The sequence below is a fragment of the Acartia tonsa genome, chromosome 6, assembly GCF_053477335.1.
Source record: "Acartia tonsa isolate MP-2025a chromosome 6, ASM5347733v1, whole genome shotgun sequence".
Lineage (NCBI taxonomy): Eukaryota > Metazoa > Arthropoda > Copepoda > Calanoida > Acartiidae > Acartia > Acartia tonsa.
The window spans coordinates 26,204,018-26,219,810 of NC_137265.1; the positions used below are offsets into that span (position 1 = coordinate 26,204,018).

Consider the following 15,793-nt stretch of genomic DNA (forward strand, 5'->3'; position numbering starts at 1 on the left):
TGCACTACTAAAGGATATGTTATGTTAAGTACATAATACATATGTCCTGTGGTTGAGAACATACGTTACAAAGTAATACAAAAAAATGCTTAATAATTTGACTTCAAAAATATAATTTAGATTTTTTCTGGACTATCATCTATAATACAAAGGAGCTTGATGTATTATATAAAGTTGTAAGGTTTTTTAGTCTGAAGCTTAAGATTTCAATATCCGTTGAATCTGATTTGGTTTTAATGAATCTAATTATCAATTGCAGATCTTGAGATGGTTTAAAGCTTTTTTTACAATGGAATAAAGAGCACCTAGACGCTATGGCGCATCCGCTAGTTTGGCAAATAAGATATTTAGTAACATATTTTATTTGATCATTACGATACCTTTTTGCTTTTCGTTAAACTTACTTTTCAAACTTTTTTCCATTTTAGTGATTTAAAGGGATAGCCTTTGGTAATAAATAAACCTACAACTTTTGAACAATCCAAGAATGCATATAGGACAACGGAAGATAAAGTTATGCAAAAATATTGACTCTACCAGCTTTTGGAAGAATTGCATGTAATTTTAGGTCATCATAAAAGACTTGTACATAAATATTAATCTATTTTCAATTGTCCTTTCCCTGTAGATAAAAATTATGATAAGCTAAAAGAAATAAAATTTTGTGTAGAAACATTTATTACAAGAAATATTACAATATTATATTTTACATTTGTTTTTATTTTACAGCATTTTATACTATGGTCCTTATTCTGGAGGATTACTTATCATTTTTTTTTATTTTTGTTTTAAGCGCAACTACTTTATAAACTTGGTTTTTCTGTCTGTGAGTTTATAACCGACCGAGATTGTTGGCAAAGAAAATCTAATTTAAGATGTTTGATAGTTATTTATCGCATCGTATTATGGACAGTTTCCCGCTATTAATAAAATGAAAAATTATAAGATTAAAACCAGTTTTGTTAGCCAAGAGGAGCCGAAGGGCGAGCTAACAAAACCGGCATTAATTTAATGATGTTTATTCTAATATTCGTGGAAAACTGTCTAAAATAAGATACTATACATGATTTTTCAGTATAGCTTAGAACCGGTTTTAGTCCAGTGGATATTAATCGGTTTCGAAGCCATACAGGAAAACATATAACTTAGGAGTCACTTTACAAAAATTCCATTTTAATAAATTATTGAAGATAATTCGCTAAATTTACTGTTTTTTAAGAATCATTTCAGCTTGTTATTTTTAGGTTTTTAACCCTTACAGATCGGGCCCCAATTCCCACCTTAATAGATTGGGGGGGGGGGGAATCCCCCCCCTCTATCTCGGCTCCTGTTACAGTTAGAGACATACAAAATTTTTCTGGTGGTTCATGTGTAGAAAATTACTTTTTCTAGTCATATCGGTCAGACCGCTCCCTAGCCGCTTTTTAGCGGCCAGCCGCTAAATATTAAAACATCTGTAGAGCGGCCAATTTTACAGCTAGGATGACCAAATTTTAGGACGAACTTTTATTTTTCATAACAAAAAAATTACTTTTTCTGATCATCGCCAAAAAACGGCAAATAACGGAAACCGCCATTTTCGGCGGTTGCGGCGGTAAAACGGCGGTTGGCGGCGCCATTTAATATTTTTATCTGTTTATTGTTGCTCAAGGATTTACCAAAAAAATTTATAGGTCTCAAGCTGTAATAGAAGCCACGATATTCATGATATATGTCTGTAGTAAAAACCGGACAAAAATCGGTCATAAAGTCGGTCAGGGAGCGGTCAAACGGTCATAACACCACTTTTCTCAGAAGGTCATTGATATCTAAGTATTCACCAAAAAAAATTTATACACAAAAGTCATAATGTAGAAATTAAGATTTATTTAGAATTTTTTCTAAATTTGGTGCCACCTAACCGACTTTGACCGGACGACACGACCGACAGGACACACACCAGATATCCTTATAAGATCAACTCTTGCCGACGTATAATTACTAAACTAAAAAAGTCATGAAGTCACAACTCTCTATCTTACCTACAAAAAAAATGACATTGAAAAAACTAGAGGGGGGGGGGGGGCAAAATGACCCCCCCCCCCGATCTGTAAGGGTTAAAGATCATTAATTAAATTGTATTTAACTTTTTTTCAAATTTTGATAATCCTCTCAAAAATTATTTTCGTGTGCTATAGAAAAGTACAATAAAACCTTGAAAATTATGTCGCGGTCATTTTTTTTAACCGAGGTTATTTCATACAGGAACTTTCTCGCCTCACTTCACCAAAAATATCGTGTTCTAAAAATCTTAGATTAAATCATTTAAATGTTGTTTTGTTGGACTTTTTAGTATTTTATCTTGTTCTATTGTTTCTCATTTGGCACTGTAAGTTTCTTTTTAATAAAAAAATTATTTAGTTTTATTCTTATATATAATATTAAAAAATTATACGAAATAAAAATATAGATATACTAATGCTACTAAAACTAGCAATATCAAAGTATTCAAAATATAAAAAGTTATGAAAATTAATTGTTAACATAAAATCAAAATGGACACATTTTTATATAATTTTTACAAAAGGTTTAACATTTAACAAATATTTATTATGAGTACCTAATTGGTAAAGAGGTACTTTATGTGAAGATATCTTTGTAAATTCAATGATAACCATTAGAAATAAAAAAATCCTTAAGAAGCAGACAAGATTCTATAGCTTTTACTAAATGTTTGAAATTTTCTACCATGGCTAAATCAATGATACAGAAATAATAACATTAAATTTTAATTGTCATAAAAAATGCCCAATACTATTAAATCAATATTATAACAAGATATGCTAGAAAATGACTTTTATTATAAATTGTGAAAAAAGCACGTGTTTTCAGCAAATTATTTTAAACTTATTAATTTTACAATTCAGTAGGGATATATTTCAGGAAAGTTCAAAATGTTTTGATCTGTTATTACCTTTTCCCTTATATTTGTATACTTAAAATAACCCATAGTTTCAAACTTAAACCCCCAACCAGTAATACTTTGGACCTATTTTCTTTATAAAAATTACTGAAATTAAAGTATTCTTCAAAATCACGGAGCTTAGAAAATATTATATACTTTTCACTTTACATTTTATGATTACTAAGTTTTTTAGTATAGCACAAAGGAGACAACTGTCTTTTTGTCTTATTAAGGATTGAAAGCAGAATGGTCGGTCATCTGCATCATCTTATCATGTTGGCATGGTTTGCCAGTGTATTTATACTCGCACTCCTGTCTGGACACTGGTCTGCATGTAGAACCCTCAACCTCCTACAGTTTCATCAACAACAGTTTTCATTATTTGTAAAAATACTCAAAAGAATCAGTTTCAAAAAAATATAATTTTTCTAATTACATAAATCCCAGGTGTATTCATCACTAGACATTTAGGTATACCTATCATAGATACAAAATATTTTGAATAGGGTGGCATACTTAACTTCTCTATCTAAGTATTTTTCTAGAATCCAGCTCTCATTTGTATACATTTCTTTTGGCAAATAATGAATAATGCATTTTTCTAAATCATTTGCCGCTTGGTTATCCATTGGGACACATAAGCTCAACGAGACGTATGTAGAACTAGACATAGAATGATAAGTACTTTATTTTAAAAGTAGTTCGGGTATTTTGTCTGAAGCTTAAAATCTCAATAAGTATTGAACTGATTGGGTTCTCTATTTTAGGTCAGATTCAAATAGGTCTTTTGATGGTTTTAGGCTTTTAATTTCATATTTAATCCTTGGCATGGTTTTAAGCTATATTTTTAGCCGATATGCTAGGGGAGCCGCCGATAGTATGTTATTAGTGTATAAAATTAAAATATTAAAAATAGTTGTTGATGATCCCTGACAAACTCTTTTCTCTTTGTATTCACACTTCTCTCTGGGCTCCATTTCTTTAGACATAATCACTCGCTCAAAACATCTAAAAAATAAATAAAGTTCTGTATTTTTTCCATAATTGTTTGGCTGAAGAGAAATAGAGAGAGAGGGGACAATGAGTTGTTTATTACACTAGTCCCCGAAGTTGTATAATAACATTTTCTTATTCTTTGGCTTAACAACTTTGGGTACTTTAGTGAATTTTAGTGGTTGCTTTATTATTTTGAGTGTAGGGGGAGAAAGTCACGCAAAAATCATCCATGTGACGTCATAAAAATAAGGGAGATTAGAGGATAAGTAAAAAAGAAAACTCCTAAAAAAGATATGGATATTTCCTCGTTTTTATGACGTCATGTGGATGATTTTTGAGTGACTTTCTCCCCCAACATTTGAGTGTTTAAACGTTTCAACCTAATCTAATTTTAATCTACAGAAGGGACATTTTGTGTGTCATCATTGGGGATGTACATTAATTTATCGGCCATTGTCTTATCCCTTTAGATACATGGAAGATATGCCTAGTGTGATTAGCTCAATCCAAAAATTGGGTCCATACAAATTTTAGTTGCACCGGAGGAAAAATAAATATTTATGCCGCTGCTAATGTTTTGCCAGCGTAGCGTAGTAATAGCAAGCTGAAAACAGATAAAAAATTAATCTTAAAAAAATATAATTTTTCCTCTTCTCAAGTTTTTGGCATATTGTGTAAATAAATCACCGAATATTAAATGCTCTTCAGATAACAAATTAAATTCAAGCTTCATATTTTTTTAAAAATTTGTAAGGTCTGTCTGTAATGAACTTACTCAGACGTAGTGATGTACGGACAGACCCTAATAATATGGTTGCCTAGCTACAAAAATGGATAAGATTGATGAAATAGAAATTAGGAAACACGTATTCATAATCAAATATATTTCAAAATATCATTTTTACCTTTTCTTTTCGCATCTTGTCTTTTTACAGATCCTTGAAGGAACCCTCTTACATTTGCTCTCGGGCTTCGCTTTCCTAAAAAATAATGAAATGAAAAATGGTCTGATAATTTGATTTTTGCAATGATGATTCCAAGGATAATAGGGAGCTATGTTTAAGATATCTCATGTTATCTTATTGTGATATGATCGAGTGGTTTTATTCTAAAAGACAAAAGAAATTCATACAATAAGACATTATTTATAGGCTTATTATCAAATAATTGAATTAATGGAATTGGAATTGCATAAGTACCTAAACCACATTTCCCAACAGAAGTGTCAAAGTATACAGGGTTACTTTAATAGCCAAAACACGCAACTGTCACACTTAGTAAAAAGGCACAAAAATTGGTAATTCTATTAATATTAATATTACATACGGTTGAGCTGGATGTTGCAATCCTTGTTTTTTTTCATCAGATATGCAAAGAAATGTTGGTTAGAAAAATTAGTTTAACTATACTTGGTTTGTATATCTAGAATACAAGCCAACAATCATAATTCAAGTACTTGTCTTGCCCCCGTAGCCTTCGAGTTCTTCCCACATAAAAAACAGCTTTTTGAAATGGTTATTTTAAGAAATTAATTGAGCTACCAAAGCTTATGCTAATCTTTCTAAAAAGCAAATCATAATCGGTTTAGTTACCGAAAAGATCTTAAAATAGAAATAGATAAACATCATAACCTTAATGGAAAATTATTAGTGCATATAAGATTTTTTATCATTAGGACCTAATACGAAGAAAAAAATATAGGGAGGGAGTAAATTTTATCTAGTACAATTTGCTCCAAGATAGAGAAGAAAAAAAATATCAGTATCAAGGACCTAAAGTAAGCTTTCCTTTAAATGAGACCCTAACTAAGGTTGCAAGAAGTTAAAGAAAAAAACAACAATCGAACAACACTTTTTATATATTGATGTATTTAAATTAAAGTAGTAAGCGTCGGGTCTTTTCAAGTTGTACTTCATTGCAAATTATAACGTTTACACAATGAATCTATATAGTTTTATCAAACTGTTCAAATTAAGTTTTTTTTATATATTTGTATACCCTATGATAGTAGTTGAAACTAATTTTGAAATTATAATTCTTGAGACGATAAAGGATCACTTTACATATTAAATTACTGTAGAAATCTCATAATCTAAATATGGCCAACCTATGCATATTGTATTTGAAACATTGTTTGCTAGGACTTCTATACAACAGACTGTCTATTCAATACTTTTATAATTTTCGCTTATAATTTTGTCATCCTTGTTTTTTGGTTATTTTGTTTTGACACTTTAATTGCAAATCTAATGAGATCTTTTTAGATCATTTGATTGCAGTAACTACAGATGTTTAAATAAAACAACAACATAAATTTACTGTTGCATGTAAGATAATTTATATTGGTTCTGGGCAGGTTTAAGGCCATTTGGAAATATTAAGGGTTATTGACTAGGACCCAAAACAATGAGACTAATGGCTTAGCTGTTGTTTTTTAATGCAAAATTATTCTAACTAAAAAACTTTTAAAAATACTTAGTTCAAATAATAATGTAGCACCTAAAATCAATTTTATTCTTTGTTATTGCTAAATTACAAAAATACTATTCTAAACTACTTCAAATTATTTAGACTTTTATAAAGCTTGTTTGTATTCAAAGAAAATACAGTCAATATGTGATTGAGATAATTTATTTTGCGCTATATTAATCACAATTAAAATCAAGTAAAAAAATAGTCCCTACCCCAAAATTTGGGGTTTTTGCCGAAAGATTTGTGCAAACAGCCATAAACTCTTAAACAAACTATGGCCCACTAAAAAGCTCCCTTGAAATTATTTAGCATCTAACTTTCAGATTAAATGACATTATCTTTGTGATGAAAAATCATCGAATATATTGAATGGAAAAACAGTACATTTTGTTTCATTTACGTTCATTTGTAACCAACAGACATGTTAGTACAATAATATTTTCTTGAGACTGCTGAATCAGATGACTCCCTAGATGTTGGGTGTGAAGCCATTTATCTTTGTTTGATATAACTGTAAAGTTACCATGAATAATACAGAATTTTTAGCTTGAAATAAAAAGTTCATGATTTCAAATCAGTTTTGTAATAAGTTTATGACCCTTTTATCACTCGGGTCCGATACTTAAATTTAAAACATGTTAACATTTGAGAAGGAAAAGGACAATGAACAACAATCTTCATCACCCGTCAAAATGGGACAAATTTATTCAACCATGCTTTGCTGTAAGTGAAATATAAGAAAGATCGGTAATCTATGATTAGCGAAAAAGTTAAAGGCAAATGTTTTTTTTAAATGAATATGATTTTCTAGTATTTACACGTCACTATTCAAATAATTTAGTTCACTCTTGTTTAAGTATTGGCCTCATGCTAATATAAGTGTTACCGTTGCAATTTAGCTGTTCATTTTTTAACCCTTTGACTTGGCCAGACCGCAAGTAGAAAAATGGCACCACTATTATTGCACTTGGAAAGTTAAAGAAAAGGCATATTTGTCGTTAACGTTTTTTTAATTCAATGTCCTTTTTTAGCATTTTATGTTGTTGGTACTTTAACATTTTACGGGTGGTTCTTATAGATTTCAGGATTATAACTTTGTATATAAAATTTTCTCCATCTACTACCAAGAACAATGTAAAACTAAATTGAAAAATCCAGAAATAACATATAGCCAACAAGAAAAAATTAATCTAGAATATTATTTGGGGGGCAGATACAAAGGTGGTCAATTCTACTAATTGTTGGTTTTGTGATTTTTTTCGAATTTATTCCGTTGTTGGTATAAGCAGTGAAAAATCGAAAGAAAAGTATAGGTGGTTTAGAAATCTTAATCAGTTGTGTTTATCAAAACAGTTTGATTTGTGACATAAGCTGATGATAACTGTGAAACTGTGATAATGTTTATTATATTAAAGTAATCAATAATAATAATCTATTCTTCAGTATCGCAGCTACTCTAACATTCTTACAATGGATTTTCTACTCTTGTATGTGTTTCTAATAAAATTGTCGTTTAAAAAAAAAGAATACGGTATAGCCAACAAGCGAAAAAAAATCTAAAAAATATTTGGGGGGCAGATAAAAGGTCGTAAATTCGCCCCCAACGACAGCTGAAAATCACTTCTAGGTTTTTGGATTTTTTTCGAAATAGTTTCGTTGTTGGCATGAGCTGGTCTAAAACACTTATAAACAATAAACATGTAACATAATCGTTCTTGTTTTAACACTTCACTCATTAAAAGGACATTCCAAGATCTTGTCTTGTATAAAAAAACGCATTCTTACATAAAAGTTAAATTTGTTGTTATTAACAAGGAAAATTATTTTCAAAATCTAATTCAAGTAAGTCAAGCAATTTGGATACCTTGCTTGTAAGGAAATAAAAGTTTTTTCAAAGAAAAACACATTTCACGATAAGGTTTTCCGCCAATTATATATTACTAGTTGCTTCGCCACCATCCTTTTCGGAATGGGGGGGGGGGGAGGCGAGGAAGAATAAGAATAGCCTAAAATCTTCCAAAGACATTTACAAAGCTTGCCTGAAGATTACAACCATTTCAGACTAGCAATTTCCGAGTAGCTTCAGACAAACCACCTTACTACTTTAAATTATAGAAAAGCATGCAGAATTATTATCAACAAAGAAAATATACAAATATATAATGAAAATAGAAATAATATTGAAAGATCAAAGAAAGTGTCTTTTACTATTAACCAAATAACAACTTCTTATTTCATCTAAATTGACATAACCACAAAAAAACTACAAAAAATTATTTTATTCTGATAATTCTGGGTGCTTTCCCACAAGTAGGAGGGTTGAGCTTCAGAAAATAATTGAAAATAAGGTTAATTTGTAGGGCTATTTAAAACAAACTGATAATTATAAAATGAAATATAAATATGAACGCAAAATGTTGCTTAAAATAAGTTTTAACTAAGTTATTAAGCGTTTATTTTTTTAATCTTGGATGATTTAAAAATGAAAATTATAGGTTAATTCTTGAGTCACAGTTATAGAACAGTAGCAGATGCATTTAGGTTTATACTAAACTGTACTTTTGTTTTAATAGAAAGCCTTTGACAACGGGTAATAAGTGACATAATTTTAGGGTTCTTACAAGGGATAAAACAATGACTGTTAATTGATATTACACAAAATTACCCATTATGTAGATTAAAATTAGTAGTTGAAACGTTTGGACACACACGAACCAATCATCATTTAGTAAAAGTCCCTAAAATTGTAAAAGCCAACGAATAATAAAACATTATTATAAAACTATGAGGATTAGTGTGATAAACATCCCAATGTCCCCTCCTGCCCTGCATAATTATATGTTTCTTACATCACAGTGATTATGATCACAGATATGATAGCAAAGGTTGTAGAAGTATTTCATAGTGAAATTGATTTACTATTGTTATGTATTCGGGGTAGCTTTTAAGCTATTCTCTAATTTACTTTTGCCGGGGAGGAAAAATTTAAATGAAAATAAAATCTACATAATGACAAAACATAATATTTTAACGTGAAATATGAGAGCTTTTAGCATATCTATTTGGCTTGGTATATGGCTATTTTGTCTTTATTTTAAGCTTCTCCTTAATGGCTGTTGGTTGGCATCCTTGTATAGTAATGATTGTATAGCTTATTGTATGGGAAAAAAATATTATTAATCATCCTAACTGACTAGCCGTACTTTCTTTCATTGTATTTCACTCAATCACTATTCTATATACATTTTTTCATTTACAGCTTTCATAATTTCTATTTGGTTGCACAACTCATTGAATTAGGTTCTGTCCGAGCATCTGGATCAATCTGTATCGGATACCTCTGATTATAAATGTAGGCATATTAAAATATATTCTATATCAAATACGTGAAATGGAAGGCGTAGCAACTCTATGATCATTTTAAGAGTGCCCGAACGAAAAATAAAAACATCTGGATATAATACATATTTTATATTAGGCATGATATTAATTTAATAACGTCTCAGATCAAATACGTTAGGTTTAAAGGTGAGCTTCGTGTTTAATGACTTTTTTAATAGATAAACTTTAAACTGATGGACTATTAGAAAGCTCAAATAAGCTCCAGACAAATAAATGTACGTGAAAACGGACAGATATAGAAAGAGTGAACTATTTTGTATCTGATAATACTGTATTAAACAATTTACAACACTCGAACATTTACCTATTATATTTTCGAACATTTACATACATATTTACTTTGTCTGTGTTTATGTAGATTCAATTCTGTTAAAATAGTAAATTTTCACATTTTCATCGACGTTCTAAAAAATAATGTAAAAAGTTTATTCTAAGAAAATGTGCTGAATAAAGCTCTCCATTAATGTAAAACAAAAAAATTTGTGTATGAATTAATGTATGAGATGTTAAAAATATGTGCAAAGTAATGGTGCTTACTACTGTTCATATACTGTGTTTGAAATGTTAAAAATAGTTGCAAAAAGGTTTCTTTGTTTTATCTGACTACTAAATCATGAAATTATTATGCCAAAAGTAATAAACATAAAGGGATAGTGACTTTTATAAAAAATATATCAAACATATAAAATTTGGTTTAATAAAATAATACCTAGACTATTAGAAAAGAAGAAAAATATATTGAATTTCAAGGATAGCGGTTTTATAATATTAAGTTAATCTAACCTAAAAGTGTCATTAAATATGCACAGCAAAATAAAGGAAAGGTATACTTATTACTAAATACCAGTTATCAAAATAAAAATTTATAAAGAAAATAGAGTAAAAGTTAATTTAATGTTTTTTATTCAATCCCATTAAAGTGTTCAAAAATAGATGTATAAACCGACAAAAAATATTTTGAAGTAGCTTCTCTTAAAAATATATTTATACTCAGTTATACAATATCCCTTTCTTCTTTATTCTTATATTACAAAGAACTTTTGTAAAGTGATCAATGAACAAGGAGACACTTGATATTCAGTAGCGAAAAAATAACAAGCTTGTACTTCATATTTGAGATCATGAAACTATCTCTGTACCTTATAGTTCTCTGTTGTATCTTGCACTTCATAACTGGGATCATGAAACTATCTCTGTACCTTATAGTTCTCTGTTGTATCTTGCACTTCATAACTGGGATCATGAAACTCTCTCCTTACCTTATAGTTCTCTGTTGTATCTTGCACTTCATAACTGGGACCATGAAACACTCTCCACTGTCAACACACTTCTTATGCTTGGTGACGCCACACTCCGGGTAGTCCTCAACCATATTATGATACACCATGTCAGTACTGCACTCGGTGTAGTACTTCGTCCTACATTCTCGCGTGTAACCTAAATGAACAGATAGATAGATAGATAGATAGATAGATAGATAGATAGATAGATAGATAGATAGATAGATAGATAGATAGATAGATAGATAGATAGATAGATAGATAGATAGATAGATAGATAGATAGATAGATAGATAGATAGATAGATAGATAGATAGATAGATAGATAGATAGATAGATAGATAGATAGATAGATAGATAGATAGATAGATAGATAGATAGATAGATAGATAGATAGATAGATAGATAGATAGATAGATAGATAGATAGATAGATAGATAGATAGATAGATAGATAGATAGATAGATAGATAGATAGATAGATAGATAGATAGATAGATAGATAGATAGATAGATAGATAGATAGATAGATAGATAGATAGATAGATAGATAGATAGATAGATAGATAGATAGATAGATAGATAGATAGATAGATTGATAGATAGATAGATCAATAGTTAGATAGATAGATAGATAGATAAAATATAAAAATATGCAGAACATGCGTAGTTGTATTATGTTTTTCTTTGTAGTAATTACGAGATGTTTGATTAAAATATGAAGAAAAAATATTTTTTTTGTTAAACTACAGGAAACTATTAAATAAAATGCATAACAAGCGAATATATTAAACAAGGATACTATTGCTCATTGATAGAAACATACATATTTTGAAAAATGTGTGAAAGATCAAAACAAACTATGCTCTGGTTATAGAAATGATATCCACAGATGGCCGCCTCATATTGAGGGGGTTGTAGCTAAGTATTTAAATATTGTTGAAGCTATGTGACTGGATTGCGTCTGTAAACTTTTATATTATTTTAGATGGTTTGAATGATAGGATAGTGTGCTTCTGCTGTTTTTGAGAAGCTGGCTGCGGCTGCGTGTTTTACAAACATTGAAATGTAAGGCCTCATGAAAACTGATTTTTTTGCAATTTGATACTTTTAGAGCAGCTTTGCTTAACTGAATATGGAAGAAAAACAAGAACTATAGTTGTCTTTGTGTGGTTTTATGCTATTTTCTAACAAATTACGGCATCCTTTAAAGGAATGGGACTAAGCAACTAAATAAATATATAAGGGTAAAAATTTAAATTCTGCAAAGTTTTATTTTGATGATCAATCAACATCTTAATATTTTATTTCATGCTAATAATAGAGAATTAGAGTAGTGTAGTACACGTAGTACAGACAGCCATACAGAATTGTAGAGTTGCATCGCTACTAAAAACAATTTAAAAGATACCATGTAACCCAAAATTTATATAAAATCTTTGCAAAATTTGAAAACTAATCAAAAATCCACTTATCAAATTGAAAAAAAATATCGGCTAATATTCTTCGAATTTTTTCTCTCTTTTGAAATCACGCAATTATTAGAATTAGACTAAATATGTTGTCATTTTCTCCAGGGTATGGTAGCCGCGAGGTTTCCCACCAACAAATTTGTATTTCTAGATATTTAGATGGACAAACTTAATATTATATTGATTTAATTTTCATATAGAAACAACTCGATTAGCACGTCGATATTGTGTCAACCAATATTTAGTTCGTCACATACCTTTAAAATCTATTTTATATCAGCAGTTACAGTTTATAAATTGCAATCAGAGATGGAAATAATGTAAAATGAACACCGTCCTAAGCAACGATATACCCCCCCCCCCCCACTCGCTTACTTTGGAAAAAAATTAAATATAGTCGGTAGCTTTTCGTTTTCGTTTGACTGTTTACTACTTAGTTAGGTTATATTGGGTACTGGGTAGCCCCGTCGGGTAAGGACACTGCAGGTTTACGCCCGCTGGAGTTAGAAATGGGAAAATCTTCTACCACAATTTTATGAAACTGATATAGCCTCATTTAGACGAAAACTACCAACAATCAATAAGGAAAAGTGGGTTATCTTAATTAACAAATATTGAAACAATACAAATTATTGTCTTTGTAAAAGATAATAATGAATGATAAAGTTAGTGAATGGTGGTAAAAGATAAAATTAAAATTTACTTTCAATTTGTGCAACAAAAAACTCCACGTTTGGAAAAATCCAAATTAAAAAAAAAAGATAAAAATTTTAAAATATGTAAAAATCTAAACTTAAATCAAAATATAACTGTTAAAAAATGTGACTATGCCTTAATGTTTTGTACACTTTATTAATGAAAATGCAGAATATCTTTCATGTTGCACGACATCCCCCCCCCCCCTTTCTATCTTCTTCATATATAAAGATTATATTAAGTAATGTTAAGTCAGGTTACAAATTGATTTACATCTTCATGATGATAAACAAAAGCCACCCCTTATTCAGTATCCAAAGTTCGTAAGCCAATTAATGAGAGAAAACTTTTGATACCAATATACAGGTCAATGTCATTTGTCACTTGTAATTCTAATGCTTATATCGACTATATGATATTTAATAACACTGACTTGACTGATATTTGCGTGGACAACATAACCCACAACAATTTGGGAGGTTACTTCATGCATATCGCTGTACAAGGAATATTACAAATACTAATGTCCTTGGCTTTGCTTAATGTACGCTCATCTCAATTCAATATACCCCTTCTATCAAGGAGGGCATAATAAAAGGCCTGAAATATGGGTTACCATCTATCAAAATATAGTCAGCTAGTTGCTTCGCCACTGAGGAGGCCAGAAAATTATTCCAAAACCACTCCAAATCATTTTAAAAGCTTCTAAAAGAAATTACTTTCCTTTCAGTACAGTATTTTCCGAGATCCTCAGCATCCGACAAAAAAATCTTACATATTTATATCATAGGATATGGAAAAGAAGAAATATAATAGAATGCGTGTAAAATTGAAAGGTATAAAACACAAAGACTTACAAATTAGCGTCATAATATGTTTATTCAAATTTAATAATTTACCAACGTTTTAGTAAAACATCCCTAGAACATGCACGTACCGTCACACACACACACACACACACACACGCACACACCAAGCTCATTAGTTGACTAATTCCTAGAATTTTAGTAATCACAACACAAAATATGACAAAAGTTTTTTCAACATAAAAAAGGGCAATTGGGTGCTAGATAGGCACAATTTTGTTCTTCATTCTACAGGGTACACAGTTAAAACTGTTCAAGAAAATTTTTTCAATAAGTCAACAAATATTTTTTAATAACAAACTTTAATTACAAGCAACAAGTGAAACCTATTAACAAAAATTATAAGTAAAAGCTAGATATAAAAAATAATAATTAGATAAAATAAAAGACTTGAATTTTAAAAACTAAAGTAAGACCCAGTAGATAAAAGATAGGCTTGAATGTTTAGAGAAATATAAAAGGCCTTTTATGCACAAAAAAATACTCACAAGCCAAGGAAGAATACTTGTTTTCTAAAAAGATAAATTAGGTAGAAGGGAAATATTCATTGGCGCTATCCCTGGAATTAACTTTTTGACACAAATACCCCAACCCCTTACTTTTAAAATAAATTAAGAATAAGGGATGAGGGTAGGTTTTTCGTCTATTTGTGTATTACTTTAGATCAAGTAAGATTAAGTTACATGGATTATTGGATTGACCCGCAGGGCTAGGGCACCTCAAGTAAAGAAATGAAAAAAAACAGACACACATAAAAAAAATCTGAGGAATATAAAGGATAGTTATCCCTGTCTCAGAGAACCAATATTTTTTTTTCATGACACTCTGATTGGTTTTGACAAGAATTTAGTTTCTATTCATTTCAATAATTTACTCTTAGATAGATAGATGGTTAGCTACATAGATACTAGATAGGTAGTTTGAATTATAGATAAATAAATAGAAATACATTTTCAAGTATGGCTTCGAAGCCGATTAATATCTGCTGGATTAGAACCGGTTCTCATCCATACTGAAAAATGATGTACAGCATCGTATTACAGTCAATTTTCCACGAATATTAAGTCAAAACAAATAAAATTAATACAATTAATTGACAAACAGAGAAAGATAGTTAGAAAGAAAGAATAATAAATATAATGAACAAACACTTTTTTAGTAAATGAACCAACTTGGAATATGGATGAATTATTGGTTGCTAAAGCGAATATTCTTCTAGTTTCATATTTACTATCGGCTGCTCATATAGGCCTCAAGGGGCACTTGAGGTAAGAGGAGGGAGAGAGATTTCCATACCTTAGCATTTAATTTTAGTTTATAAATAAATAAAAAAAGTGGTACTTTTTCTAGGGGCGATTTCTCTTAGGAAGGTGGTGGTGTCCTCTACTAAAATATTTAAAAACCTTTTCTGGATATTCGAAAGAGATTTAATGTAAAGGAGAATCTTATCGCTTTAACGGTTTGCGAGATCCTTTAACAAACACAGACAGACACACTCTTTTATTTTTATAAAGTTACTTAAATACAACTTATTTATTACTAAAAAAGAATGAAAAGTCGCGTAAGTAAACTACAATCCCATTAAATGCCAAACTAAAAGGTGGGATGAATATGAATACTAAGTGCTCTAAATTTCTTTGTGTATTTATACAATTTTGAATTATTA

The 15,793-nt window shown here is 29.8% G+C and overlaps 1 protein-coding gene across 1 annotated transcript in view; it reads right to left on the reverse strand.

The window, feature by feature from the left end:
• Positions 1-660: 660 nt before the first annotated feature.
• Positions 661-15,793, reverse strand: part of LOC145322231 (uncharacterized) — a 72,496-nt gene continuing 57,363 nt past the window's right edge. The window contains exons 4-7 of the mRNA XM_080164094.1: positions 11,074-11,251; positions 4,846-4,920; positions 3,873-3,952; positions 661-3,294 (exon numbers count right to left, since the gene is read on the reverse strand). Coding sequence (XP_080020220.1) covers positions 3,173-3,294; positions 3,873-3,952; positions 4,846-4,920; positions 11,074-11,251 — 455 coding nt within the window. The 3' untranslated portion in view covers positions 661-3,172. The remainder of the gene's footprint in view (positions 3,295-3,872; positions 3,953-4,845; positions 4,921-11,073; positions 11,252-15,793) is intronic.